The sequence below is a fragment of the Chinchilla lanigera genome, unplaced genomic scaffold, assembly GCF_000276665.1.
Source record: "Chinchilla lanigera isolate Chin_1 unplaced genomic scaffold, ChiLan1.0 scaffold00067, whole genome shotgun sequence".
Taxonomy (NCBI): domain Eukaryota; kingdom Metazoa; phylum Chordata; class Mammalia; order Rodentia; family Chinchillidae; genus Chinchilla; species Chinchilla lanigera.
The window spans coordinates 4,829,717-4,856,414 of record NW_004955468.1 but is presented as its reverse complement, the minus strand read 5'-3'; the positions used below and the strand labels follow the sequence as shown (position 1 = coordinate 4,856,414).

General features: G+C 51.0%; 3 protein-coding genes across 5 annotated transcripts in view; 1 reads left to right on the top strand and 2 right to left on the bottom strand.

Annotated features, from left to right (window-relative positions):
* Positions 1–2,153: 2,153 nt before the first annotated feature.
* Rbm42 (RNA binding motif protein 42) lies at positions 2,154–11,635 on the bottom strand. 2 transcript variants are annotated; one of them, XM_005400071.2, is made up of 10 exons: positions 11,406–11,635; positions 11,062–11,206; positions 9,233–9,317; positions 9,053–9,127; positions 6,964–7,029; positions 6,712–6,887; positions 5,692–6,024; positions 5,347–5,464; positions 2,479–2,673; positions 2,154–2,398 (listed from the first exon to the last, which is right to left on the bottom strand). In XM_005400071.2, exons 1-10 carry the CDS (start codon positions 11,531–11,533, stop codon positions 2,286–2,288), a joined length of 1,434 nt encoding a protein of 477 aa, XP_005400128.1. In that variant the 5' UTR covers positions 11,534–11,635; the 3' UTR covers positions 2,154–2,285. The 2 variants fall into 2 exon arrangements, with proteins under 2 accessions (XP_005400128.1, XP_005400127.1); XM_005400070.2 differs by lacking the exon at positions 6,964–7,029 and having other exon boundaries at positions 6,712–6,866; positions 11,406–11,634.
* A 281-nt stretch (positions 11,636–11,916) lies between these two features.
* Positions 11,917–26,698, top strand: part of Atp4a (ATPase, H+/K+ exchanging, alpha polypeptide) — a 66,172-nt gene continuing 51,390 nt past the window's right edge. Inside the window, exons 1-2 of the mRNA XM_013522383.1 lie at positions 11,917–12,002; positions 14,049–14,080. Of these exons, the coding sequence (XP_013377837.1) occupies positions 14,078–14,080 (3 nt within the window). The 5' untranslated portion in view covers positions 11,917–12,002; positions 14,049–14,077. The remainder of the gene's footprint in view (positions 12,003–14,048; positions 14,081–26,698) is intronic.
* On the bottom strand, positions 11,957–26,001 carry Haus5 (HAUS augmin-like complex, subunit 5). Of its 2 annotated transcripts, none has more exons than XM_013522384.1 (19): positions 25,466–25,610; positions 24,665–24,727; positions 24,546–24,578; positions 24,389–24,413; positions 23,544–23,649; positions 23,304–23,463; positions 22,212–22,281; positions 22,042–22,124; positions 21,593–21,650; positions 21,307–21,431; positions 21,077–21,140; positions 20,862–20,992; positions 20,488–20,650; positions 20,224–20,304; positions 19,961–20,106; positions 19,619–19,730; positions 19,405–19,537; positions 17,245–17,377; positions 11,957–12,121 (listed from the first exon to the last, which is right to left on the bottom strand). In XM_013522384.1, exons 1-19 carry the CDS (start codon positions 25,561–25,563, stop codon positions 11,980–11,982), a joined length of 1,926 nt encoding a protein of 641 aa, XP_013377838.1. In that variant the 5' UTR covers positions 25,564–25,610; the 3' UTR covers positions 11,957–11,979. The 2 variants fall into 2 exon arrangements, with proteins under 2 accessions (XP_013377838.1, XP_005400130.1); XM_005400073.2 differs by lacking the exon at positions 11,957–12,121 and adding an exon at positions 14,319–17,116 and having other exon boundaries at positions 25,466–26,001.

Here is a 26,698-nt window from a genome sequence, read left to right as displayed (position 1 = left end):
AGATGTGACATGAGATGATCATGGTATTCTATGAAGTCACTATTAGGAAATGAACACATATTTAGGGATGAAGTGTTATAATTGTGACCTGCTCCAAATGATTTAGCAAAACGCAAAAACATAGAGTAAAGGTTCATACACACATGCAATATTTTCTTCTTTTTTTTTTGTACTGGGAATCAAACTCAGGACCTTCCACTTGCCAGGCTGGTGCTTGTGCTACCCGGGCTACCACATGTAATATTTTAGACATATACTAAATACTAAAAATGTCTGAAATTCGGTAACTAGTTGTCCTCTACTTTTATTTGCAGAGTCTGGCAACCCTTAGCTTAAACAAGCTGGCTTCAGACCCCGTGCTTATGCCCTTATTTACCATTCAAAATAATGTCTTAATATGGACAGTTCCCATAATTACCCAGCTCCCTGATCACGAGCTATTCACCATTCTGGAGGGTGGAGGGTAGCACTGCTAACTTGTTCATTTTACAGAAGGGAAATCGGATCTTGAGTGGAGTCACCTGGGGCTGGGCTTGCACAGAGCTGTGAGAGCCGCTGAGCGCTGGGCATCATCGGTCCCTCATCCTGCAGTGCCTGCTAGGCCGCCTCCCCCTGAAGCTGGCCTTTCTGCTGTTTGTGTCTGTCCATGTCTGCCTCTCCTCTGGTTGGTGTCTGTAGTTCTGGGTCCCTGTTCACCAGGCTTGAAGCCAGCGAAGCCTTGTCACCAGACCCTCCTGAGCGGTCCTGTCTCTTCCGTCTCTGAGATTTCTCCTTTCACCCGTCCCACTGCACTGATCGTCCTTGAGCTTCCCTGCATCTCTGCCAGCTCCTCTCTTCCTCTGAGCATGGTTCCCCCACCATCAGGACTCCTGTACATAACTTAACCCTCCTTTCTGGAATCACCTCTGGTCCCATGCCCCTGTGGCTGGAGTGAGAAGGGGGCCAGGGGTAGGAAGGGCCAGTGATGCGGGGAGGAGGGCTTGAAGGTCCCATGGGGTGGTCCAGGCCAGGGGGCTGAAGGGCACTTCCTGCCACGGAGGCCCTCATCCCTCTGACCAGACTGGAAAATGTGACGTCAGAAGGGCAGTAAAGGGGGAGACAGGAACAGAAATCTGACACCTCTCCTGGGTGATCTTTCTCTGCTGAGGCCTCGGTATCACCCCCACCACTGCTCACCCTGCCATCCAGCGTTCTGATGGCTTTATCCCCAGAAGACCCTTATCCCTCCCCACACTCCCACCCTGCAACCTCCCTCTCTGGCGGGACCTGCCCCAGCCTCCTTGCAGACTTCCAGCACTCGGTGGTAGGTGTCAGAGCTCTTTCTAAAGTGCAAATCTGTGATGTCAGGCCCGCTTGGTGCCTGACTTGTCCCAGCTTCTCGGGACTCCCTGCTAAGTGCGGGGTAATGCTTAAGCTCTCAGCTTGCCATTCCAGGTCCTGCACGGACACCTTTGGCAGACAGAAGCAAGTCTGGAGCCAGGAAAAGACCTACAGACTCCTGGGCAAGAAATGGGCATCAGAACTGAGAGCGTGAGCACTGTTGGTTGGTGTTGGCCAGAGTAGAGAAACTGGCAACAGCCGGAGAAACCCAGAGGGGAAGGATAAGTCTCACAGTGCATGCTTCCCTCAAGAGGCCCTCCCTGGCCCGCAGGTCGTTGTGGGCCGTCGGCAGAGGAGCCTGTTCTGCCGGTGGACCATGGTCCCTGAGGGAGCAGGGGCGCAGGCGTCAGTCACTGTTGTCCTCAGCACTGGCCAGGCCTAGCTGAGCGCGATGAATCAGGGGAGCCCTCCAGGCTGAGCTCGCAAAGGGCAGGGCCGGAAGACTCCCTTCCTCAGTCAGTGCTGAGAGTACAGGCTGGAGCCAGGACACAAGCCTTGACTTTCACTTTGCCAAAACCCCCTCCTTCCTCTAGAATTGGCTGCTGTCAGCAAGCACTTGTTTTTTTTTTTTTTGTACTGTGAATCAAACTCAGGGCCTGGTGCTTGCCAGGCAGGTGCTTGTGCCGCTGAGCTGTATCCCTGACCCTAAGTTTTAAGTAGCAGGACACCACAGCGGCTCAGAAATGCCCACTTGTAAACTCTCAATGTCCCGCATCTCAGGTGCAGGGTCCCAAGCCCCACCCCCATGAAGGGCCTCCAAGCCCAGCCAGGGATGGAAATGAATGTAAATTTATTGAAACTTTTTCGGGGTAGGTAGGTGGGTGGACAGTTGGGGTTTTTCCAAAGACAGCTGTGGGGAGAAGCCAGCGCCCGGCCGGGTGGAAGCGGGTGCCCAGCCACAGACCCTATCTCAGGCCCAACTTCTTCTTTTCCTTCTGCTTCTTTCGGACCACGTCCAGATTCCGGTCCTTCCACATGCTCTTGCGCAGCTTGATGGGGCGTGAGCCCACGTACTTCCCTGTGGGGATGGAGGGCTCAAGGTCAGGAGTACACTGGACGTCTGCCATACCCACCGTGCCTAGGGGAGCCCTCACTCACCATTCATCTCCCGCATGGCACGCACATAGTCACTGGGGTCCTTGAAGCTGACGAAGCCATAGCCCTTGGTCTTGCCTGTGCGCTTGTCACGGATCACCTTAGCCTTAAGGAAGGATGGGAAGCGGCTGAAGGCTCGTGCCAAGATGTCATCATTCACCTCATTGCCCAGGTCTCCACAGAAGATTCGGAAGTCATCTGGGGTTGGGAGAGGAGAGGTCAGAGACTGCCTATTTGACTCTGTGAATGACCTCAAATTCTCTGAAATGATCCCCAAACCCTTCCCCTTCTGTCCCTACAGGCTCTGCCTGGGGACCCTCAGTAATTAATTACCAGCCAATACTCGTGTGGTACCTAACGTGCACCAGGCATCCTGCTAAGCACCTGGCTTTTTTTTTTTTTTTTTTTTAAATATCTAGTGCTCCCAGCAGCCCTTTCACACTGAGGCACAGAGGTCAAGTCAATGCCCAACTTATATGACAGGAGGCAGCACAGCTGGGACAAAAGTGCAGGCCTCTGGCTTTAGGGTCTTTACTTTTAACCTCTAACTGAATTGTTCTTCCTTATCCCAAGACCGCCCACTGCCACGAAGAAGCTCTTAACTCTGACCTGGTGCTGGCCTTTCCTCTGAAAGCCCAGGTTCCTTAGTCTCCTGGATACCTCCCCGTTATGTGCCCTGAACCCCTGCCACACCCCAGGCTCCAGGGATGGCACCTCAGCACCCAGGCTGCACCTGCCTCAGCTCTGCTTTTTCTGCAAAGCCCTCCTAAGTTCACCTTGCACTGGGAACACACCACGTGACCCTTCTCCAAGGCCGACCTCCGCTGCCACTCTTGGGCACACTGTCAGGGTTATGTTGCTACTCACCACGCACAACCCCAGTGGATCAGCATCCCCAGGGGCACATGCTGGCACTTCCTTTGTGGGGACAAGCAAGTCAGACTGGAAGGCTAAAGGGCTGGCCCAAGGTCACAGAAGTATAGTTCCAGCCCATACTGGCCCAGCGTAGGCAGGGGTTGCTTGTTCCTAGTCTGGCCTCTACCTTGGACAGGCCAATGATCCAGGAAGAGGAGATGGCAGTCAAGGATGGGGCAGAAGAGGGTTCATTTTTTCCCTCAGCTATTGCTATGGTTACCTCATAGCATTTGTGGTGATTAAGGACACTCTGAAAACAATTAGGTCACCCTAGAAGCAAGCAATCTGACAAACAGAGTGGGACCTTCCACAAGACAACTGGCCTGATACTTTTGGTTTTTTCAGACAGGATCTCATTGTGTATTCCAGGTTAGCCTGCAACTTGTGGTGATCTTCCTGTCTCAGCCTCTCATGTGTTGTGATAGTTGGCATGTGACAGCACACCCAGTTTGGTCTGGATACTTTAAAAAAATTATACACAACATAAGGAGGTGGAAGAGAAACCATTCTCATTCACATGGCCATGGAGGCACCTTCTAAAGCCCAGCAGTGAGCAGGGTGGCTTCCTTTCCCAGCACGGGATTCAATGGCAGGCATTCTTCCTACCTTCCTTCCATGAACCACTCTTGTTCCCTTGGTTGATGATAATCCTGTGCAGAGCTTGCAGGAAGGCTTAGCAGGCAGAGATGTCCCCCAGGACCTTCTCTGACCACCTGGCTTTATGGCCACCAACCTGGACCAGGTGCTGGTTGAAATCTAAGTGCCAGCCTCCTTCCCACCCCCGCCTCCCACTCCATCTTACATGAACGAGCACTCCTTCCTTCTGGGTCAAGTGAACACCACTCTTGTTTAGCCCAGGGGATGGAACCCAGGGCCTTGAGTGTGCTGGGCAAATGCTCTACCATTGAGTTACACTCCTAGCACCCTTAGTCCAACTTAAATAGAACAGAAAAAAAGTAGAAAACAAAAGGTAAATACATAAAACTACGTATATTCTGGCTTGGGGAGAAAAACAGCCATAACAGAGTTTTGAGGCAAGTGAAAAAATAACAAATTGAATATAAGATGTTGCTGGGTATGGTGGTGTGCACCTATAAACCCAGCACTCAGGAGGCTGAGGCAAGAGAATCCCCATGAATTTGAGGCCAGCCTAGGCTACAAAGTGAGTTCAAGGTCAGCCTGGACTACACAGTGAGACCCTGTCTTAAAAGGACAAAAAAAAAGAATATAAGATGTCACAGAATTACTGTTGTTGGCTGTGATAATGGCACTGTGCTATGAAAGAAAGTCTTTCTTAGAGGAATACTAAGATACTTAGAGGTAATAACTTCACTTATAACTAGCTTCGGGTGACTGAGCATAAAACAATAACAAAGGACTGGGGACAAACCTCAGTATAGCATTTGCCTAGCATGCCTGGGTTTGCTCCCCAGCACTGCAAAACCCCACAGCAGTTAACAGGAATAAAGTGAACAGGAGGAATACAATGAACAGGGCAAAATGTCAACTGCAGAATCCAGGTAGTGGGCAGGCCATTCACTGCATCATTCTGAGCTTAAAATTTTTTTCATTAAAGTTGGGGGAAGCCAGGGGTGGTGGAGCACACCTGTAATCCCAGCACTGGGGATGCGAAGGCAGGACTGCCACACGTTTGAGGCCAGCCTGGGCTACACAATGAGTTCAAGGCCAGCCTGAACAACACAGTGAGACACTGTCTCAAAAAAAAAAAGTTGGGGGAAGAAAGAATGCTCTTTGACCTTGAGCAGGCCAGGTTCTTCGGGGGTAGAACACGACAGAAAGTTTCGGCTTATGGCCAGGGGAGGGATCTGCCCCTCAGTGCTATAGTCTGGCCTTCCCTGAGGTAGGCTAGCAATAGGAGTCATGGTTATCTGGCTCCCCTTCCATGGCCATGGCCCAGAGGCAGCAGGGCCTGACCTCACACTGGAGGCCACTCACCGGCATCCCACTCCAACAGGCTAGGATCCTCCCAACTGCTTCCGGCTGCCGTGCGAATGCAGCGTTTCAATTTCTCTGGCTTGCCTTTCTTCTTGTCTTCACCCATGGGCTCCGGCACCTGCAGAGAAAGGGGGATGGGGTACAAAGGACTTGGTGCTACTTGCTCTCGCACTCTGCTTTGGCCCTTGCCCTCCTTCCTCCAGTTAAAGGACTAGATATGCTTCTGGGTGGGGTATGTGTGTCCGCCTCCCTCTCCCTTGAGTCCTCCCCGCTCTGGACAGAGAACTGTGTATGAAAGTCCACCAGATTCCTGCCTGTCCTCCCACTGCTATGTTTTCTGCTTACCTCAAGAGCCATGAGGCCGGGGGGTGGCTCAGGCCGGGGGGGCCGGGGTCGTGGACGCAGGGACAGGAGCTCAGGAATGCGCAATGGGGGCAGCAGGCCCCGTACTACCTCCAGTGGGAGGGGCAGGGGCTCGGGCTCAGGCAATGGCATGGCCAGGGCCAGCGGCAGGCTGGGGCCGATGACTGCAGGGCCAGCTGGAGCACCTCCTGCTCCCACAGCCACCGCAGCACCAGCCTCCTCCAGCCCAGCCGCTGCTGCCACCACTGCCTCCTCCTTCTCTTTCAGGCCCAGCCCCAGGCCTAGGCCCAGCTCTCGTGGTGCTGCTGGCTCTTCCTATGGGCAAAAGCAGGGCAGGAATGTGTCATCTACATGTACTAACTCTGCACAATGAATGAAGTCACTATATACTGCAAACACATACTAATAAAACTAAAAATTTTTTTAAAAGGGTATGACAGAGCCAGATCACAGGCCCGTATCTTATTAGCCCTATCCATACAGCAAAGCCAGAGAACAAGCAAGAAAGGAAGTCTCTGGTAAGGCACAGAGAAACATAGAGGGACAGACAGACACAGGTAAAAACACAACGGAGAAATGGAGAGGGACAGTCAAAGGAAAAACAGCCACGCCCCCAGAGCACACATTTCTCTCCATACGCTCTTCAAAAAGAAAAATATATTCAGTCACAAGGAATAAAGAAAGAGGGGCTGGGGGTTTAGCTCAGCGGCACAGCGCCTGCCTGGCAAGTGCAAAGTAGTGAGTTTGATTCCCGGTACCAGAAAAAGAAAAAAGAAAAAACAAAAACAAAAGAATAAAGAAAGAGACGAAAACCAGGGATGAATATGATCAAAGTGTGTTATATGCACGTATGAAAATACCAAAACAAAACCCAATGCTCTCCATAATTAACATGAATCAATAAAGAAAGAGATAGAGACAAAGTTAGAGGAATGAGCTAGAAGAAAGGCAGAACCGGCAAGGTCTTCCTGCCCATGGCATTAGTTCCCCACCCACACTTACCAGGGGAGGCCTCAGAGCAGCCATGGAGCTCAGGGGGGGACCTGGGGCGCGAGCCATTGGTGGCAGCATCATGGGTGGTCCAGGGGGCCCAGGAAGAGGGGGTCCTACGAGGGCCTGGTGCGGGGGCCGCAGGGCCATAGGCCGGGGAGCACCTGCTGCAGAAGAAAGAAGAGAATCTGTCAGGGTGTTAGTGGGACAGTCGAGGGGCTTGGGGAGCGAGTTGTGTGGCAGTGATGACCCTGGCCCCCTCACCTGCTCTCTGTAGCACGTGAGGGACGAAGGCTGGACGCAGGATAGCAGCCCTCTGAGGGGCCACAGCTGTGGGAGAGAGAGATGGGGGTGTGTGTCATGGGGGACAGGGGCACTTGGGGCAAGGGGCGCATTGTGCACATGTGCGTGTGTGCATTGTGTTTACTCTCAGCATCTAAGAAATCCTGAAAAAGTCTGGGGATCCTTCTGAGAGATGTGGGGGTCTTTTCTTTGGTTCATTCAGCAAAAACTGACCATAAGGATCTCCCATGGCCCCAGCCTTGGGGCAGATAATGCTTGAGACCCAACATAAACCAAGGGTTCTCAGGAAGCTCCTATCAAGAGTAGGAAGGAGTGGCCACCCAGGCTGATCAGAGCTAGAACGGGGTAAAACCAGGCAGAGGGATCTAGGCCAGGAGATGGAAGGATGGGGGCTGTCAGCTGTCAAAGCCTCTGACCCAGGCAGCAGGACCAGAGATTTCCTGGGAAAAGAAACCTGAGAGCTGAGCCCCAAAGGATAATGAAGAGTTAGGCAGACAGTGAATAGAAATGTTACTGGCAGGGAGAATCTGTATAAGCAAAACCCTTATGCCTTAGCTGGACATGGTGGCATATGCCTGTAATCCAAGCACTTGGGAGGCTGAGGCAGAAAGACAGCCATGAGTTCAAAGCTAGCCTGGGCTACACAGAGTGAGTTCAAGGCCATCCTGACTACATAGTGAGACCTTGTTTCAAAGAAACAAGGAAATAACAAAAGCAGCAACAACAAAACCCTTTTTTTCCTTTTCAGCCTAGCATGACTGTGACAGAAAAGGCGGCAGATTGGACAGCATTATGAGAAGTGTTGCAATGGTAGCAGGTGTCTAAGCACAGCCTTCTTGGCTGAGCCATGACGTCCTTCAGAGGGCACTGTGAGCAGGGCTAGAAGACAGGCAGGATGACTTCCAGCCTTTCGATAAAACCTTACTAAGAGTGTGTTAACACTTCCTAGATGGGGCCTGGGATTTAGCTCAGCAGCACAGCGCCTGCCTGGCAAATCCAAGGTCATGAGTTCCATTCCCAGTACCGGAAAACAAACAAAACAAACAAAAAGACACTTCCTAGATGTTACCAGGTAAACAAGTATAGAAGGATTTAGAAAATGTAGTTAACAAGTCTGACTTAACAGAGATTATATCAGAATTTCACATCCAAATGAGAACACACTTCCTTTTCACATATACAAGGGAGTGATTTGTAAAAATTCTGTGTGTGTGGGCTACCTGAACAGAAGGTGGAAAATACGGAGAATGGCTTGTGGAAAGGACAGGCTGGGACATTACAGGTGACTGAAAGCAGCAGCAAGGAGAAGGGACCTCAACAAAGCCTTGCTTGTACATCTCAGCAATGTTCAGGGCTTCTGGGGAGGCTGTGTGGATCTCTCAAAGGAGCCAGGTCTTGCAGGGTCTTGACTACTAGTAAGGAGCTTAGTGCTTGTTTGGGGATCTGTTAGTCCTTTACTAGTTTCTTTTCTTTTTTTTTTATTTTGTCTTTTTGAGACAGGGTCTCGCTATGCAGTTCAGGCTAGCCTTGAGCTCACCTTGTAGCCCAGGCTGGTCTTGAACTCACAACGATCCTCCTGCTTCAGCCTCCCAAGAGCTGGGATTACAGGCATGCACCACCACGCCCGGCTCTAGCACTTTATTAGATAGTAAGTCATGCTTACTTTGTGGCAGGACCCAAGAATTCTGCCCTTCACAAAACTTGTATTTTATAGGAAGCAAGAACTGATAACCACAATAAATAAATAGTGTAGCTTGTTATAAAGTATTAAGCATAGGGGAGAGATTCAGCAAAGGTTGGGGATTAGGAATGATGATGTGGGGGTCTTTTCTTTGGTTCATTCAGGGGGTTAGTTTGCAATGACCAGGTTAAGCCCAAACTGATTTGAAATAATCAGGAAGTACACAATCAGGTTTGTGCTTTAGGATAATGACAATCCGAGAATGGAAATGAATGGAGAATGCGATTTAAAGCAGCGATTCAGACAAAAGGCTGAAGTCACCTAAACCAGTGTTACTGGTTAAATATGGAGTTCCTGACCCTGACCTACCTGCTCGCCGCAGGAACATAGCTTCTCGAGCCTCTGGACTGTCCAGGTGACTCCGATCAGCAGGGCCAAAGCCAACTGTTGGGAAAGGAAAGATGCGGATGGTGGAAAAAGAGCCCTAAGCATCCCTTCTAACCACCTTGTCTGATCCTCTAACCCTACTGTCAGCCACTCTTTACTTACCTGGGCCCACAAAAGGAGGACCACCCACCATGGGAGGAACTACTGTGGCTGCAGCGGCTGCCCGGGCCTCCAGAGTCTGTTGGACCTGTTGGGAAGAAGGTTGGGATGAAGGGATGAGGGGCTGGACTCAGTGCTCCTAACTGATCCTGGCTGGCTCACCCCAGGCAGTCAAGGCTTTCATTCTTTGTGCTCTGTGTAGGGCTGGGTAACTATGAGCTCTTGGCACCTATGAGCTCTTGGCTAAAATTCACTTCTCAGGGAGACTGTTTTTTTTAATGAGACTGGATATTGCAATGTAGTTCAGGCTGGCCTCAAATCTGAAGCAACCCTCCTGTCTCAGCCTCCCAATCCTGGGAGTACAGGCGTGCGCCACCAGCTGTGGCACAGGGGTTTTTGAGATCACATTAGCTAAAGCAGTCCTTATCCGCTCCTCCGAGCAACTTCTCTAACCACCCCATTGCATCTTCCCCACAGCCCTACCTGAAATAATGTCCAACCTGTCCTTGCCAGCTCCAACACCATCAGCCTAGCCCAAGCCACCATTACCTCTTGCCTAGATCGCTACAGCAGCCTGTTCCTCAGTCTTCCTGACTTTATCCTTGCCCTCTACAATCCAGACAGCCAGAGCAACTCCATCAACTTCAAGTTGAAACACCCTTCTGCTCAAAATCCTCCAACAGTTCCCCATCTGAGTAAAAGCCAAGATCCTTACAGTAGCACCTACGACCCTACTAGATCTCGTTTCCATCACCTCTGTATCTTCTCCCAATGTCTTCTTTGCTCATTCTGTTTTAACCACTGACCTCCCTGGGGTTCCTTGAGCATGAAATTATGTTCTTTGCTGGAATCACTCTTACACCTGCAGTTCCATCACCTCCTTTGTAGCTTTGCTTAAATGTCACTTCCTTACCTTTCTTACCTGTGATGATAAACCTCTGCCTTCTTACTACAACTGGACCTATCTCTTTCTAGGAAAATATAAACTTAGAAGGCATCCAATAACTATTTGTTAACAGAACAAAATGAACCAGTTTCATTTAATACTCCTCTCTCTCTCCTTCTCTTCCTTTCTACTAGCCATATATAAACTGAGTACTGGGCTGGGGATTTAGCTCAGTGGCACAGTGCCTGCCTGGCAAGCATGAGGTCCTGAGTTTGATTCCCGGTACCGGAAAAAAAAAAAAAACAAAAAAATATATAAACTGAGTACTTAAAACTTGAGGTTGAGAAAGCAATTATGAATTTTTAAATATAGAACATTCCCATCAAGTCCTACTGTACAACATGCTCCAGGATATAAAGTACTGTCTTGGTTACTTTTCTCTCGTTGCTGGGACAAAATACCTGACGCCCAAAATTAAGGAAGGAAAAGTTTATTTCACTTACAGTTCGTGGAGGTTTCAGTCCGTACTTGGCAGATTATAACACAGAGTGGCACATGGCAGAGAGCTACAGCTCAGGGTGGCAGACAACAGCAAAAAGCCACAAGCACACACCAGGGCGGAATGGAGGAGGAATGGCTTCAAGCACCCTTTTCCTCTCCCTTATATATGCAAACTATCCACCCTAGGGTGGGTGTAGCTCTCACACCCATCGAACTCTAAAAGCCCGCCCCATGGCCGCTTGAGGCTTTGGGGGGGACACACAGATTCAAACCACAACAAGTACCAAAAAAATACTGTCTTTGTCATTACTACATTCTCAGAGTTTAACATATGAAATACGTGTGGTGCTGTTAGTCAACAGGCCAAAACGTCCCTAGCTCTCCGTATACAAACGCTGTAGTCGAGGCATCGTCCTTACTGACTTATGCCTTAGCTAAAACTTACCTGTTGATATGTGTTGGTTGCAATAATTGGGCGGATCACAGGGGCTGCTGGGACCTGCATCGGGTCTACCGTGGGGACCGTGGGCACCGCAGGCACAGCGGTTGGGATTCCGGTTACTGGAGCCCCTAGAACTTCCTGCTCAAACCTGGGGGTTCAGGGCAGACACCACAGGTCAGGTCCTTCGTCCCCGCCAACATCTCCAGCCCCCACAGCCCCAATACCATCCCGAAGGTCCCACTTCCTCATAACAGAGCCATATCTTGGGCCTGTCGAGGCCCGGAGGCTCCGGGATTCAGTAGCTCTGTTTGGGGATGGCTTTTATCCCTCCCTCTTGCAGGCCTTACAGGGCCATCTCCGCCTCCATTTCCTTCAAGCGTTCCTCGCCGCTCTTGCCCGGGATGCCGGCACCAGGGCCTGGGACCACCGGTCCTCCTGCACCCGGGAGTCCCGGGGCCGGCCCCGCCCCGGCCATTGCTGCTGCAGTCGCTGTCGCGCTACTAGTCTCGATTTAGCCGCCGCCGGTCCTGCTGTCTTACTCTCTGGCTTCGTCAGGGTGGGCGAGCGTAGATGACGTATCAGCTAGAGCGACGGATGCCGGCACAAGACACTATATATCCGCGAGCGAGGACCAATAAGATGAAGCCACACCCCCAAGAAGGCCTGCTAGCCTACCAGAGTGCCGTAAAGAAAGATTGACGGAAAGAACTGGGTCTACCCGGGCGCAGCGGAGGGAGGCGGCCACGCCCGGATGGAGGAATGTGGCTAATCAGAGCAAAGCAAAGTCAGTTGGCCCCATCCCTGATGTGGAATCTGGACCTTTGAAGACGCAGGAAAGTTGGGAGGCCCCTCCCATGCCACCGCGCGTCCCGCGCCAGGAGTTTATAAACGCTGTGAGGTCCGCGTCTACCTCGGCGATGGTCACGACTGGAGACCCAGTGTAGGTGAGGCACTCCTCCAATGAGGTGGACACAAGACTACCGAAGACCAGAGACCGCATGGTGGAAATTCGCAGGAAGCTCTGACCCAGTTTTCTGGAGAAGGGGGCATCTGAAAACATTTGCTAGAGAAAATGGGGAGAAACGTTCTAGAAAGAAGCCACAACTCATGCCAAGGCAGAGAGCACGGGTTCTGCGCTCTTTCTTAGGAAACATACTTTTTTTTATGGTCCTGAAGGCTTTTTATTACGACTTTTCAAACATACATATTAGAGGGGATAGTATAAAGAACCCTGTCCTCATGTATCTCAAACACTACCAATATTATACACTTTCAGTTTCATGTCTATAATTCACTTATTTTTCTTGGAGTATGCTAAAAACAAATTCCAGACATCTACCAATTCACTCATAAATGCGTCAGTATATCTAACAGATGAAACAATTTTTTAAAAACCCATGAAGTATGCTGTTGTTATCACCATCACATTATTCTTTTGGGCCGGGCGTGGTGGCGCACGCCTGTAATCCTAGCACTAGGGCGGGGAGGGTGTTGAGACAGGCGGATCACCTCAAATTCGAGCCCAGCTGTACTACATAGTGAGTTCAAGACCAGCCCGAACTACATAGTGAGACCCTGTCTCAAAAAACAAACCAACAAAAAAATGCCTTAGTTTCATTGAATACCCAGACTATGTTCCAAAAACCCAGACTGTTCAATTTTTCCTGACTCAAAAATCTCACTATACAGTAGAATTATAAAATCAGGATGCAAATAAGATCACACATTATATTTGGCTGGTTGATCTCCTCCCCAGTCAAAATTTACTGGTTGTCTTGGTTGGTTTGTTTGTCTTTTTGAGACAGGGTCTGCTATGCAGTCCATGCTGGCCTTAACCTCACTTTGTAGCCCAGGCTGGTCTCAAACTCGAAATGATCCTCCTGCCTCAGCCTCCTGAGTGCCGGGATTACAGGCGTGTACCACTACATCCAGCCCAAATTTTATTTAGATTTTTAGTATTTGCTTAGTCCTATTCTGCTCCAGGATCTTGTCCAGAATACTGCATTACATGTAGCTGTCATGTCTCTTTTGAGTTCCTTTTGTCCTACTGTTGTTTTGATTTTTTCAAGACAAGGTCTCCATATGCAGTTCAGGCTGGCCTTGAGCTCACTTTGCAGCCCAGGCTGGTCTTGAACTTGTAAGGATCCTCTTATCTCAGCCTCCCAAGTGCTGGTATTACAGGCATGCACTATCATGCCTGGCTTTTATGAGTTCCTTTTGCCTGTGACAATTTCTTATACTCTCCTTTGTTTTTGACTTAGACAGTCTTTTTTTTCTTTTTGAGACACGGTCTATGTAGTTCAGATTGGCCTTGAACTCACTAAATAGCCCAGGCTGCCCTCAAACTTGCAGCAATCCTCCTCTGTCTAGCCACCAAAGTGCTGGGATTGCAGGCGTTCACTGCCCCACTTGGCAACTTTCACAGCTTTTCGGAATGCTTTTTAGGTATTTTATAAAGGTTCCTCCTTTGGAATTTACCTGATATTTTTCTCCACATTAGACTGGAGCAATGGATCTTTTGGGAAAAGACCACAGAAGTAAAGCTCAATTCTTAGCATGTATCAGTGAAGGCAAACCTTTGAGAGCTTTCGATAACAGCTAGCTGTGGCAAACACGCCGTAGCTTTGCTACCACTGATACTGTCCACATGACTTACCACTGTGCATATTAACTCTCATCACCTGGCTGAAGTGCTTGAGGCTTCTCCACTATAAAGTTACTTTTTAAAATATCTCCTTTCCATGTTCCTTAGAAAGTCATTATGTGCAGCCACAAGTGAGTGGGGAGTTATGCACCACTTCCTCAACAGTGGAGTATCTACATAAATTATTTAATACTGTGTTGTGTGGGAGATTTGTCTATGTTCCTCTTTTAATCATTTATATCAGTGTGGACCCATGCAATTCATATTTTGGGTTATAATTCAATACTGCTTTTATTTCTCTAGTTGTCCCAACTTTTAACTCTTGTTTTTGTTGTTCTTGTTCCAGTGCTGGAGACTGAGCCCAGGGCCTCATGAATGGTAGGTAAGCATTCTACCACTGAGCTATATTCCTGGTCCTACTCTTAATTTTTTGAGACAGGGTCTTGCTATGTAGTTCACACTGGCTTTGAACTCCAGGCAATCATTCTGCCTCACCCTCCTGAGTGCTGGGATTATAGGTGTGTGGTACCACATCCAGCGCTTAGATTATTTATAATACTCAAAGTAATGTAATATAGTTGTGTTGTTAAGGGCAAAATGACAAGAAAAGTCTGTGTGTGTTTAGTAAGGATGAAATTTATTTTTCAAATATTTTCAATCTCTGGTTGGTTATTAACTTGATGGATGTGTTTATTATTTTTATTTTTATTTTTTTGCGGTACTGGGGATCAAACTCATGACCTTGTGCTTGCCAGGCAGGCACTTATGCCACTGAGCTATATCCCCAGCCCCTTGATGGATGTGTTTAGATGAGGAACTCTCAGATATAGGAATGGGGATGGTGACTACTTCATAGGTAGAGCTGTCATATTGTATCTCATTGTATCCCATCAGGAACACAAGACATTATGCTTCTTCCTCCTTTGATGAGGTTGACTGACCAGCTAAAAGCTTTGGCAACCCTTGACTTGATGGTTATTATCTGTATCTGTCACTTAATGGAAGGAAAATAGTGGCTTTTGAGTCTTGGAACATCTTTTCTGAAAGTTGTCTATTTGTGTATTTTTCCTGTTCTTCTGTGGCTTTAGAATATTTCTTTCCCAGTTTGAATTCACACAGATACGTAGAAACACACACATGCACACATATTTATGGTATAAGTTGCAAATATTTTTGTCAAACTTGTGGTTTCTTTCCATTTTCTTTTTTCCATGCAAGGGCTTATTTTTTTTTTTTGTCTTTTCCTTTAGGTTTACTTTCATGTAGACAATTCTGTCAGTATTTCCCCTTATTACATCTGGACTTTGAGTCATATCTAGGCAAGTTTTCCCTACTTACAGTTTATAAAAGGGTTCAACTTCATAGACCTCACATTCTACTCAAGGGAGTGAAAAGATAAAGAGCACCCTGTATGTTAGATTTGTCATGGACAAAAACTGAGCAGGGAGGATGGCTGAGGGCGCTCACATTTAGAGTCCGATAGGAAGGGGGGCTCAGTTTGGAGGGGGGGCCAGGACCCATCTGTGGGAGGGGGCACTAAGGACTGTGCAAAGGACAGCAAACGTATAAAGACGGGACTAGCAGCCAGGGATGAGGAAAGCCAGGAGAGGTGGCTCTGCAGGGCGAGAGATGTAAGGAGGTAGGTAGAAAGGAAGGATCAAGATCACAGAGATGTCAAATCTCCCTGATTTGTAAGTGTATCATGCAACTAATAAAAGTGGTTATTTTTCTTTTGGAACCAGGCCAGTTAAGTAGTTTTGTTTTCACTTGGGAGAAAAAAAAATTAGCAACAAGAGGCTGGGTTAAAAAACTAAAGGCACAGGGCAATCCCGTTTCCAATGTTACCATGTGTTACAAACCTTCATAATGAAAGCACTGTGGCAGCAGCACATGGAGAGTTACATATACACTGGGTCTGGGAAGAACTAGGATAGTCTTTTTTTTTTTTGAGACAGGCTGTTGCTCTGTAGTTTAGGCTGGCCTTGAACTCAAGGCAATCCTGCCTCAGCCTCAAGTGATGGCATTATAGAGGTGCACCACCACATCTGGCAAGACCGTCTAATTAAACACAGACATTTGGTGTAGGAAAATGGGATATTTTAAACCAGTGGGTAAAGTTTTACTTTATAATGGAAGAATAATCCACACAGTGAAATGCACAAGGCCATAAGGGTACAGTGAAGGCAGGTATGGCACATGCCCGTAATCCCAGCACTCGGGGAGGCTAAGCCAGGAACACTGTTGGTTCAAGCTTAGCCCAAGCAACTTAGTGATTCAGTAAGACCCTGTCTCAAAATTAAAAAGGGCTGGGGATGTAGCTCAATGTGAAGGATCTGGATTCAATCCCCAGTACCCCACCTCCTCCCATACACAAGAGGTGAGTTCTGACCAATCTCTAGACCAGGGGAACCCATACTGCTCCTGATATATACTTCCATTACTCTAGAGCAGTGACGTAACATTTTAGAGCTTTCAATGATATGACCAGCCTCCTGCGGCACGCATGCCAGGTTCACCACCACTGCCCTAGAGCTTCCTTCTCTCCTCCTTTCAACCCTGCCGCTCACTCCCGTTTCAGCAGCAACTGCTGCGCTGCCTGAGAAGTTACTAAGTGCTCCTGGGATAGATGTGAAATCACACAGCGTTGAATGTGTTTGCAAGGCTAAATTCCAAATGCCCAGATTTAAATGTCAAAATACGAAAACTCTAAAAATTCTAAGAAAATCTTCTCTTAACCCCGTCCCACCTTCCCCTCTACAGGGCTCCTCAGTGGCCCTCACAGCAGTACATTTCACCACCCAAGTGCGTGCTGGAGCCTCCCTGACACTCATGTGGCTCTGCTCGGGCCCTTTACAGTGTACTCTGTTTAAAAACCATACCTCCTATGCCTGCTTTATTTCCTCACAGCAGTTTTCTTCCAACATAACTGCATCTTACTTACCTCACCAACTGTCCCCCACCCATCACTTCCTAAAGGTAGGGACTTAGGGCCAGTTTGTTCAGTGCTGTATCCCCAGCGCCCAAAGAAGGCACTCAGTTAATTTGCTGAGGGTGAAAGTGATGCAGGAACCTTAAGGGGTGCATGGAGTGTGCCCCCAGATACCCCATTCTCTTGGCTGTGGTGGGATGAAAGGGCAGGGTAGGAATAGAGGGGAGCAGCAGAACGGCCCAAGGGGGACTGCAGGTATGTGCAGGGACTACAGGCTGCCTATCCTGACCATGCTTTCTTTTGACTATTTTAGTAGGGGAGGAGGGGTGCTGGGGTGAAATTCTTGGCTCTACATTGAGCCTCTTCCTCATCTGCACAGGTGCTGCAGAGCCCCCTGTGCCTGGACCCAGCGCAGGCGCCACTGTGGCAGGGACAGGCCCTGGCAGAGCTCCTCGGAGAGGGCGGCTTGGCCTGGCTGCTCCCACCTGGGAAAGGGCATGGCGTGAGAAGGAAGCCCGGCCCTCCAGACCCCCACGGGCCTCCTACCATCCCCAAGGCCTGAGTCTCACTTTCTACCCAGCTCAGGGCTCCTTGCCCCACTTCCCTCTCTTACCAGTCCCCCACGACCCCCTGGAGTTCTGGGATTCGTTCCAGCGCCTGTTGCAGCACGTTCTCCAGCCTCTTCAGAGCCTGCCCCAGGCTCTCCTTTTGCTCCTTTTCCTGGGATGCCTGGATCTGCAGCAGCTCTGGAGGGTAGAAGCCCGGGAGACAGCATTGAGTCATCTGGCTTGTTGGAGCCTCCCAGCCAACGGGGTCACCAAATCTCTAGTCACCTAGTCCTGTCCCTCCGTCGAGTCCTCATCTCAAGGGCAACCCCACCACAGCAGGCCTCATCCTGGACACTTCCTTCCTTCCCCACAATGGCCCACCAGTCTGCATGGCCCACCCACTCAGGTTTCCAAGTCTCCTCCTCTGTTCCCTACTGTTCCTGTTAGCCTCCCTCCTGGGCCCCAGGCCCATAACCCACTCTGGTCACCCTCCATGCGGCAGCTAGAATGATCTTCCTGATGCCCAAACCTGTTGTCCCCTCTAGCCACCCCTAGGAACCTTTCAAGGCTCCCCAGTGCCCCCAAGCTCCTCAACTTGGTATTAGTGTCGGGAAAAATCTGTCCTCACTCCAGGGCCCGAGTGAAATACCATCTTTCCTTTGGAAAACCCTTGCCAGCACCTGCTATCTCTTCAGCCTGCTCCAGCCCTTTACTCCAGGGGTTCCCGCCCACCCCCCCAGGACTGTGACTGGGCCTCGTTCTTCTCCATGTGCCCAAAGCAGGCCTGGCCAGAGCAAGTGTGGATGAGCCATGTGGTTGGACCTCTTGGGCCTCAATCCTGACTTTGTCCCATCCTTGCCCTGCGACCTCAATCTTTGACCCTTGTCCTTTCTTTAGCTATCTCTGCTGTCAGACAAGCGTAGCTGTAGGCTAGTGGGGAGAGACAAATTGGAGAGCTTGGGACATGGGACCCACAGGACTCACTGGCAGGTTGAAGGGGGGCAGTTAGGGAGGTGGAAAGAATAAGGGTTTCTGCAGTAGCACCTGGATGAGGAAGACAGGATAGTTATGAGGGGAAGAAACCAAAGGAAGAGGAACAAATAGCTCTTTGCAGTAAAGAGGACTGAGAGTTCTCATACAGATACGTTAAAGTTCAAGACGCCCATGAGGTGGGGACATGTTATGCCATGTCTCAAACTGTTCTCCTGTTCCTGCACATTTCCTTGTGGAGAAGTGCAAGGCAGGGAGCCCCAAACTCAAAAGCCTCGATGTTTTTCTTTCTACTTGGCTGATGGCACCCTCAATTCTATTTTTTCCCCAATACTGGGGACTGAACCCAGGCCCTTCATAGTGAGCCATAGCCCCAGCCTTTTTTATTTTGCAATGCAATCTCATTAAGCCACTAGGTTGCCCAGGCTGGGCTCTGACTGGTGATCCTTCTGTCTCAGCCTCCCAGAAAGCTGGGATTACAGGTGTGTCTCACTGCACCCGGCTCTCCTAACCCATTCCTTATCAATTCACCTTCTATCTGTTTATCCTTTGATTCCTTCCTATTTGCTTCTACCACGGGAAATCCCTTGGGGCTAGGTAGTTCTCCTCTCATACTCCATCAAGCTGTCTGGGCCAGCACCTGGACTTCACAGAGTTTGTTTTCTCATCTGTAAACTGTGAGGCTTAATAATCCTTCCCTTCACAGAAGGATTCAGAGACGGTGTGTACGCAGACAGTTATTATAATCACAGCAGAGACACAAAATGCTTGCTGCAGGCCTAGCTGAATCTTCCCAGCAATTCTCTGATTCTTACTATGCTTACTCCCCTGAGGACGAAGCTGAGGAATGGGCAGATCACACAGTGAGGAGAAGAAAACACTGAGAAAAAAATCCTGGTGGTTTAACTCCACAGCCCAGCTTCGAACTGCTCAAGTACACTATCTGATGTGATGAGTACTTGGCAGACGGGTGGTCAGTATTGCCTAGTGGTTAGGAGCACAGACCCAGGCTACTGGGGTTCAAATTCCAGCTGTCATGTGGGCAAGATACTAAGCCCTCTGCATCCCAGCTCCGTCCCCTGTAAAATGGGGAGAAGAGCAGTACTCACCAATGGGCTTGCTGTGTATGTTTAACAACTGAGTGTGTTCCAAGCACACAGTACACACTGCGGAAGCAGTAGGTGTGGATGCTGTGAATGAGCAGGGCGCGGGGTATGGGAAACAGAGCAGCCTACCCTGTGTGGGTGGTCCCGGAGGCAGACTGGTCTTCATGTGAAGTAGATCCCAGCACCGGAGACTCTGCTGGTCCTGGAGGAACAGAAGGTCCTGGCGAAGAGAGGCAGCCTTCGGGAGGAGCAGCTCTGGTCCCTGGAGGGAGGGGAAGGACAGTCACCGAGGGCAGGGGTAGGGATGGTGATGGGCAGGCAGTCCTAGGGGACAGGCACTTACCTTCCCCGCAGGCAGCCCCAGTGTGTGGCTCAGTGCTATGAGGTTGAAGCCCTTGGGGGATGCGGGGTGCAACTGGTGGATGGACGGTAGGATCGTGGGCAGGGGCGTCAACCTGGGGAAGAAGACCAGCCTTGATGGAGCATGGAGAGAAGGGCTTGAGTTCCAGAAGCTCCGGGGCCAAGGAACTTGAAGGCAGACCTGGGGACTAAGATGTTAGACTGGGCGTGGTAACCTGAGGGTAAGGATGGACAGCCTAGGAACACTGGGGTGACTGCTTTGGAGGAGGTTCAGGGAGTGACAGACCAAGGGCAGGGGAGATGGCAGCTGGGCTTCAGAGATTACCCTTCGGGTCTGTGCCGCAGCAGGGTGCTCAGCAGAATGTGAGGCAGGTGCCGGGCTCCCTCTTCCAGGCAGCTCAGCAGCTCTTGGCTCTGTGGTGCCACCGCCTCAGAGGCGGGGATCACCTTTTGTTTAACCAGAGCCAGCACCTGTTGGGAGGGAGAGGTATGGGTGAGTGGTCTGCATGGACCCAGACCTATCCCCAGCAGATCTAGTCCCCAGCCCATCCCCCACCCCAGACATCATCACCCAAATTCCCATCTCACCTCCCCGGGGCTCCGACCCAGGCGTGTCTTACTGGCTGAGTTTCCCTTGATGAGGAGGCGAATCTGTTCCTGGGTCTCCCCCTAAGGAACCAGGAAGCCATGGAGACTAGCTGGATGTCCTTCTCACATCCCAGGCTGAGGCCACCCCTCTGCACAGGTCCTGCTTCCCCCCGGGGGTCTCACCCTGGGCCCCCTCCCTGCCCAGTGCTTGATCACAAGGCCCCACGCCTTGGTTCTTGCCCTCTGCCAGGCCCTGTCTCTCACCACCCGCTGCCGCCAGTGCAGAATGCGTTGCTGCTTCGTCTGTAGCTCCCGCAGAAGAAGCTGCCGATGTCCAGATGCATCCTCCAGCTCCTGGCGCTGGGCACACAGGGCTTTGAGCTCTGCCTTCAGGCCACAGCCTCGAAGACCCAGCATTAGCACCTTCCTACAGGACAAGCAGAAAAGAGCAAAGGAGAGGGAGGAAACTGACACCCACTCTAGGAAGGGAGATGCAGCCTTCAGGCATGCACCATAAACACACAGATACCTCAAGGAAAGGGAGGCAGGGATGGGAATCACAGGGACAGAAAATGTTCGGGTCCTGAGACACCTAGAAGAGAGACGGCCTAGAGGCCTCTGCCAAGGGAGCCCCTCACCTCTCACTGGGTCCAAGGCTATGTCTTTCCACCTCTTCCATCAGGCCCTGGAAGCGGCCAGTCAGGATCCGATGCTCCTTCAGAAGGGCTCCCCGCTGGGTGACCAGTGCACCCACAGCCTGCCAGCCCTCCTGGGGGCAGGTACAAGGTCTGTGTGAGCATGGCCCATGGGAGTGAGGGGGTTGGGGATACTGAGAGAGTTAGCCGGAGGTTACCTGGATAAGGTGCACCATGGATGGCAAGGCTTGGCTGAAGTCGGCCGGGGCCAGGGCTGGGGGCCTGTATAAGGGCACAGCTACTGAGGGAGCAGCCAGTGTTAGCCTGCCCACTGCATCAGGCACTGAGATCCAGTTCTGCCCCACCAGCAGCTCACTGTGCCTGATCCTAGCTGTCCCAGCTCACCCACCTGCCCACCTGCCCTGCCTGGGAACGCTCCACTCCACACCTGGATTTCTCCGTGTCTCTGAGCCCATCCCCACCACACAGGGACCGGATCTCTGCCTCCCGCTCTGCAGCCAGGTACTCCAGGGCAGCCAGGATGTGGCCTGGGGGGTGGTTTGTCAGCAGTGTCTGAGGAGCAGGAAGGGTGAAGTCAGGCCACTTGGGGGGCTGGGCAGTAAGCTGGGCCCCCACAGGAATGAGACAGTAGGATGGAGGGTCAGGAGCTGGTACCCTGAGGTTCGATCGTGGGTCTAGAGGGTGTGGCCTTTCTAAGAATCCCACCTTCTCACCTCTACTGAGCTAAGCCACTGCTGGTAAGAAGTTCCAAAGTGGTCATCATGAGGGCTTCTGTGGGGTTGGGTAAGGGGACAGGAATGTTACAAGACACCTCGGTTATCCCTTTACTTTTCACCACCACCCTACAAGGCAGGGGCTCTCACATGAGGAAACTGAGCCCATCTATACCTGCTAGATTTCAGTCTGTTAGCCTGGCTAAGCCTCCTCACCAGAGTACCCCACCCTTCCCCCCCCCCCTTAGCACTCTCATCCTTCCCCATCCCCCACAGACCTGACCACCTGGCCATGACTGCCTGTTACGGGTATGTCTCTTCCTTTTTCCAGCTTGGGAGCCTGGAACTGATATAGCCTAGAAGCTCAACATCTGAGGGATTAAAAGAGTGATTTCCCGCCTCCAAAGCCTAGGCTGTTTGAAGGGTTCCTGGAGCCGGGGGACACTCACTGGACACTGCCTCCCCTGGCCTGGGGCATCAGGAGGTTCTGCAGGAACTGGGCCCGGAGGGTACAGGCTGTTCGGACATCACGCTAGGGAGAAGAGGATGGGACATGAAGGGCATGCAGGTGTCTGCCTGACTCTGAACTCCTCACCCTTCCCCAGGGCCCAGGACTTACCAGGACCACAGGCTCCAGGGCCAGGGATGCTGATGCCAGAGGTCCAAGGGTTACATCTACTTTGGCTTTCCTGGAGGGAGGAATGCAGTTAGGGCTCACATGCCTGTGCCCCATCTCCTCCTACTGCCAGTGTGGTCAGGCACGGAGCTTGCTGAGCCTGGGCCCCAGAGCCCACCTTTTGAGATTAGGCCTCTCCCATCTCACAGCAGGACTACTACCTTTAGCCTGCTTCACTGGTCTCCATGCTCTTGCCCGCCCCCACTGCAGTCTGTTCTCCACCTAGTGGTCAACAATCTTGGTAAAACCCAGCTAAGATTATACTGCTGTTCCCAACCTCCACTGCAGTAGATATTTTCCCATCAAGCTACAGTGGTTACCAGGCACCCCTCTGAGCACTTTACACAACTCACCTAATTATCATCCCCAGTGTAAAAGCCTGGTATGAACATTAGGTCTACTCCACAGATCTTGTATTGAGGTGCCAAGAAGTTACTCTGCCCAAAGCCACACTATTGTAAATGGCCACGCCAAGGCCAGAACTGTCTGAGTCAAACTCCAATGCCTCCAGGGCATCCAAACTTGTCCAGGCCCCCTCCTCACCCAGCCCCACTTGCCTGAGAAACCTGGGCTGAACTGGTTTCCTCGCTATTTTTTTTGTTTTTGTTTTTTGGTACCGGGAATCAAACTCGGGACCTTGTGCTTGCCAGGCAGGCGCTTGTACCGCTGAGCTATATTCCCGGCTCGGTTTCCTTGCTATTCGTCCCACAGGACAAGGTCGGACCTCTGCTCTTGCCCTCTCCAAGGAAATTCCTCCCCCAACTCAAGTGTTACTTGCTCATGGTTACTGCCTGCCTCCCCTCCTCTTTGTCATATGGCCTTGAACTTATCTCTACCTGAAACTGCAGAATCTGTTTCTCAGTTTATGGACTGCCTGTTTTGCATCAGAGAGTAAGCTCCAGGAGAACAGGGAGCTGTTCTGTGTCTAGTTGTTTTTTCCAGAGTTGGTGTTCTAGATATAAAGTTGGCACCACTCTTGGTCTTTTAAGGATGACTGCCCTGATGAAGGCTGGTCCCTTGGGCACTGAGCCCCACCTCTCTATTTCCTGCAGGCGCTTGAGCTGATTCTGTAGCCGCTGCATGGGGTCTCGGAGCCCTCGCTTCTGTCTTCGCACAGCCCCAGCTTGGGCCCGGAGGAGAAGAGCTCGATGCTGGGTGTCTCGCATGCTCTGTAGTGCCTGCTCTGTTGCTATGTCTGTGGGAAGAACAGGGCTGGTCGTCAGCATCTCCCCAACCCTGTATGCCACTGCCCATCTGCCTGGCCCCATGGGTCACCCTGAGTTTCATTCTCTTGCTCCATCAGCTCCAGGCTCTGGTCTAACTCTTGGATCTCTGCCCTTAGGCGTGACACAGTGGTTTCCAGCTCCAACTTCCGGCGGACCTGGTGGGGTCAAGTATAAGGTCAGATGCTTGCTTTACAGGGGCTTAGTCTGGCCTGACTAGTTGAGGGGCACCAGGTTTCTCGTCCATGGAGTGGGGGCGTGGCAGAGGGTTTCTTCTAAGCAGGCTAAGGTACTATCTGGCTCCCTCCTTTCTCCTGGGATTGCTTCCCCGAATCTCTCAGCCTCTGCCCTTTATTTCTTCCTCTCTCTCTCTCTTTTTCTGGTATCAGGGATTAGGGGACTGAACCTAGGGTGTTCATACTGATCTTCATTTCCCACCTTTTTTTGAGACAGGGTCTCAGGCTGTGCTCAAACTTGTGATCCTCCTGCTTCAGCCTCCCAGAGTGCTGGGACTGAGGTGTGCACCACTACACCTGGCTTCCCAACCTGTTTCTGTCTATGCTGGTGACACCCACATTTCTGTTCCAATCTTGATCTCTTCTCTGAGCTTCACATCTGGAGTACTGAAGCCTTCTGAAAGCCTCCACCTAGATGTCATCTGGGCACCTGGGACCCAGTGGGTCCCTTTCTGGCCTCAGCATTTCCCCTCACCAGTTTTGATGCCTTTCCCGCTCTTGCCTGCCTTACCCTGGACTGCAAACCCCGGGAGGGCACAGGGATTAGGGCTGTTTGATAACCCAGTGTTTTCAGCATACTCAGCATCAGGCTGGGTCTAGATCAGAAGATCTACAAGTTCTATGTTGGATGAAAGAGAATTGTATAGCACAGGTTTCTTACCTCTGGACTGTCCTGGTGGCCATACCTGAAGAAATGAGACCATAGTCAGGAGATGACTGGGGCTTCCAGGGAGAGGGCAGAAAATGTAAGGCTATGGGTAGGGACAAGGTTAGATGGGAGGGGAACATAAGAAGGGATGGCTCTGAGAAGCATTTACCAGAGCAGGTTTCCCCGAATCTTCTTGACATTCCTGCAGTGGAGAGATGGAGGAAGGAGTTACTGTGGGACTTGCTTGTGACCCCTTTCCTCCTCCTCCCTTTGCCCAGCATGGCTCACCTCTGACTGTGCACATGCTGCAAGACGTAGGCCCAGATGTCAGCTCCCTGGCCCAGACACAGCCTGTGGGGACAGTGCATAAAGGTTGCCTGGGGCATCAAACAGGTGGAGCCTCACTTCCTGGGTGATGACTGTGTAAGGAGCCTTTACACACTTCTGGAGGAGAAAAGGCTCATGCTTGGGGTGGGGGGGGAGAGATATTACCTCCTTAGTCACTGAGAGAGTGGGCTTCTCACTATGGGAGTACACTCATTCCTTGCTATTCGTCCATGGGACGAGTACACTCATTCCATGGTGCGCGGTGCTCCCTTTCTCCTGGGAGAGGGTCAGCTCCAGTCATTTCCGAAGGTGGGGTGAGGGACGTATGTGAGAATTGCTCCTGTGACTAGACAGGCGCCATCCCTCCTACAGATTCAATCCCTAGCGGGGGCTGTTACTGCTAACTCCTGAGCGTCCTCATGGCTAGCGTTGGGTGGTGGTGGGGAGGTGCTGCCGGGCAGCCTTACTTTGGAGACCCCGTTTTCACAAGGGAAGGGGTCTGCATCAGCTGAGAGACAATCCTCACCGGTGCCAGGGATCCCGCTCTGGGCGGCATCGCGGGGGCGGTGTAGGAATGTGAGGGTCACAATCGGGGCTCCTCACTCAAATCCAGAATCTTCTCCCTGAACATACTATTACTGGGGTGGGGAGCGCTCAGTAACTCGGGGGGCGGGGAGGTATCCGCGTCCTCGATGGGGGTTGGGCTCACTCTAGAAGCATCTGTCACCAGATGGGGAGCCGTCACTCCCGCAGCGGCCTCACCTGCGCAGCGTGGACTCCGGGGCCCGGGCTACTGCGGGAACTCCCATCTCTTCGGCCGCCCAGCGACCCAATTCCCGCGCTTCCTGCGCTAGCTCCATGATCCAGCCTTGGCCTCTGCCTCCCGCCCTCTCTTCAAGTGCGGCGCCTTCTTCTGACGTCACTAGCGCGCCGGCGGTGGCGTCATCAGTTGTCAGACAGATTCCCTCCGCTGCGCTGCCCTGTTGTCCAGCTGTCCTGTCGTCCAGCTGTCCTGCTGAGTGTTACTGTTCTCGCCCTTCCTGCGGGGGTCGCATTGACTGAAGGTGACAAGGTCGCAGAGAGATGTTGGCACCCGCTCGCTTTCTGTCGTCGTCCCGCTCACCACCCGCTGTTCCCGAGGAGGCACAACGTCCTGAACACTTCCCTTTGCGTTCCGGGCAAATGGGGCTTCTATCCTAAGAGAACCAGAGGAGATCCTAAACTTACTGCTTTTTCTTTCTGCTTCTCTTTTCTTCCGTTCTCTTTTTTGTGGTACTGGAAGTTGAACCCAGGGTCTCACATTGCGTACATCCCCAGCCCTTTTTAGTTTTTAAATTTTATTTTAAAAATATATTTACTTTTAAAATGTATATTTACTTGATTTTTATATTTTATTTCATTTATTTTGTGGTACTGGAAATTGAACTTACGGTCTCATGATGCTAGGCAAGCACCGTACCAGTGAGCCCCAGCCCTGCTTTCTTTTATTATTATACATATTTTTTTTGAGACTGGGTCTCACTCAGTCGCTAAATTGCCCAAGCTGGGTTCAAATTTAACAAGCTTGGTGGTTCAGCCTCTCAGAGTGTTGGGATGACAAGCCCGGCTACTTACTGTTCTTTGATTTTAGTTTTATTTTTTATTTTAGTTTATTTTGGGTGCCAGGGATTGAACTCAGGACCTTGCACTTGCCAGACAGGTGCTTGTGCTGCTGAGCTATATCCCCAGCCCCGTTCTTTGATTTTAGAAACACGGTGTTTCTTGTCTGAGTGGGGAGGAGAGGCAGATAGTATGATACTAATATCTCCCTGGCATGCAGTCTTCCAGGTGTTCGTTCTTGCTTCCCATTTCCTAAATGTTAGTGGAGCAGACGCTATCCTGCTCGATGCTTGGGACACTAGTGACAGGACAGCCCCGGTTCCCATGATATGGAGGTCATAGCTCTGTGGAGGAGGTAGATGCATGACTAAGTAGGAAATAAGCAGCAAGGCTGGG

Bases quoted from the DNA above. Each gene is read 5' to 3' on its own strand.
- Haus5 (XM_013522384.1), bottom strand. From the start codon at position 25,563: ATGGAGCTAGCGCAGGAAGCGCGGGAATTGGGTCGCTGGGCGGCCGAA. The intron at 23,464-23,543 runs GTGACCCATGGG...TTCTTCCCACAG, and splicing joins GCAAGAGAATGAAACTCAGG to ACATAGCAACAGAGCAGGCA. The intron at 20,305-20,487 runs GTGAGAGACAGG...CTGGTTCCTTAG, and splicing joins TGCACTGGCGGCAGCGGGTG to GGGGAGACCCAGGAACAGAT.
- Rbm42 (XM_005400071.2), bottom strand. From the start codon at position 11,533: ATGGCCGGGGCGGGGCCGGCCCCGGGACTCCCGGGTGCAGGAGGACCG. The intron at 11,207-11,405 runs GTAAGGCCTGCA...CTGAACCCCCAG, and splicing joins ATGGAGGCGGAGATGGCCCT to GTTTGAGCAGGAAGTTCTAG. The intron at 6,025-6,711 runs GTAAGTGTGGGT...TTTTGCCCATAG, and splicing joins CTGCTCTGAGGCCTCCCCTG to GAAGAGCCAGCAGCACCACG.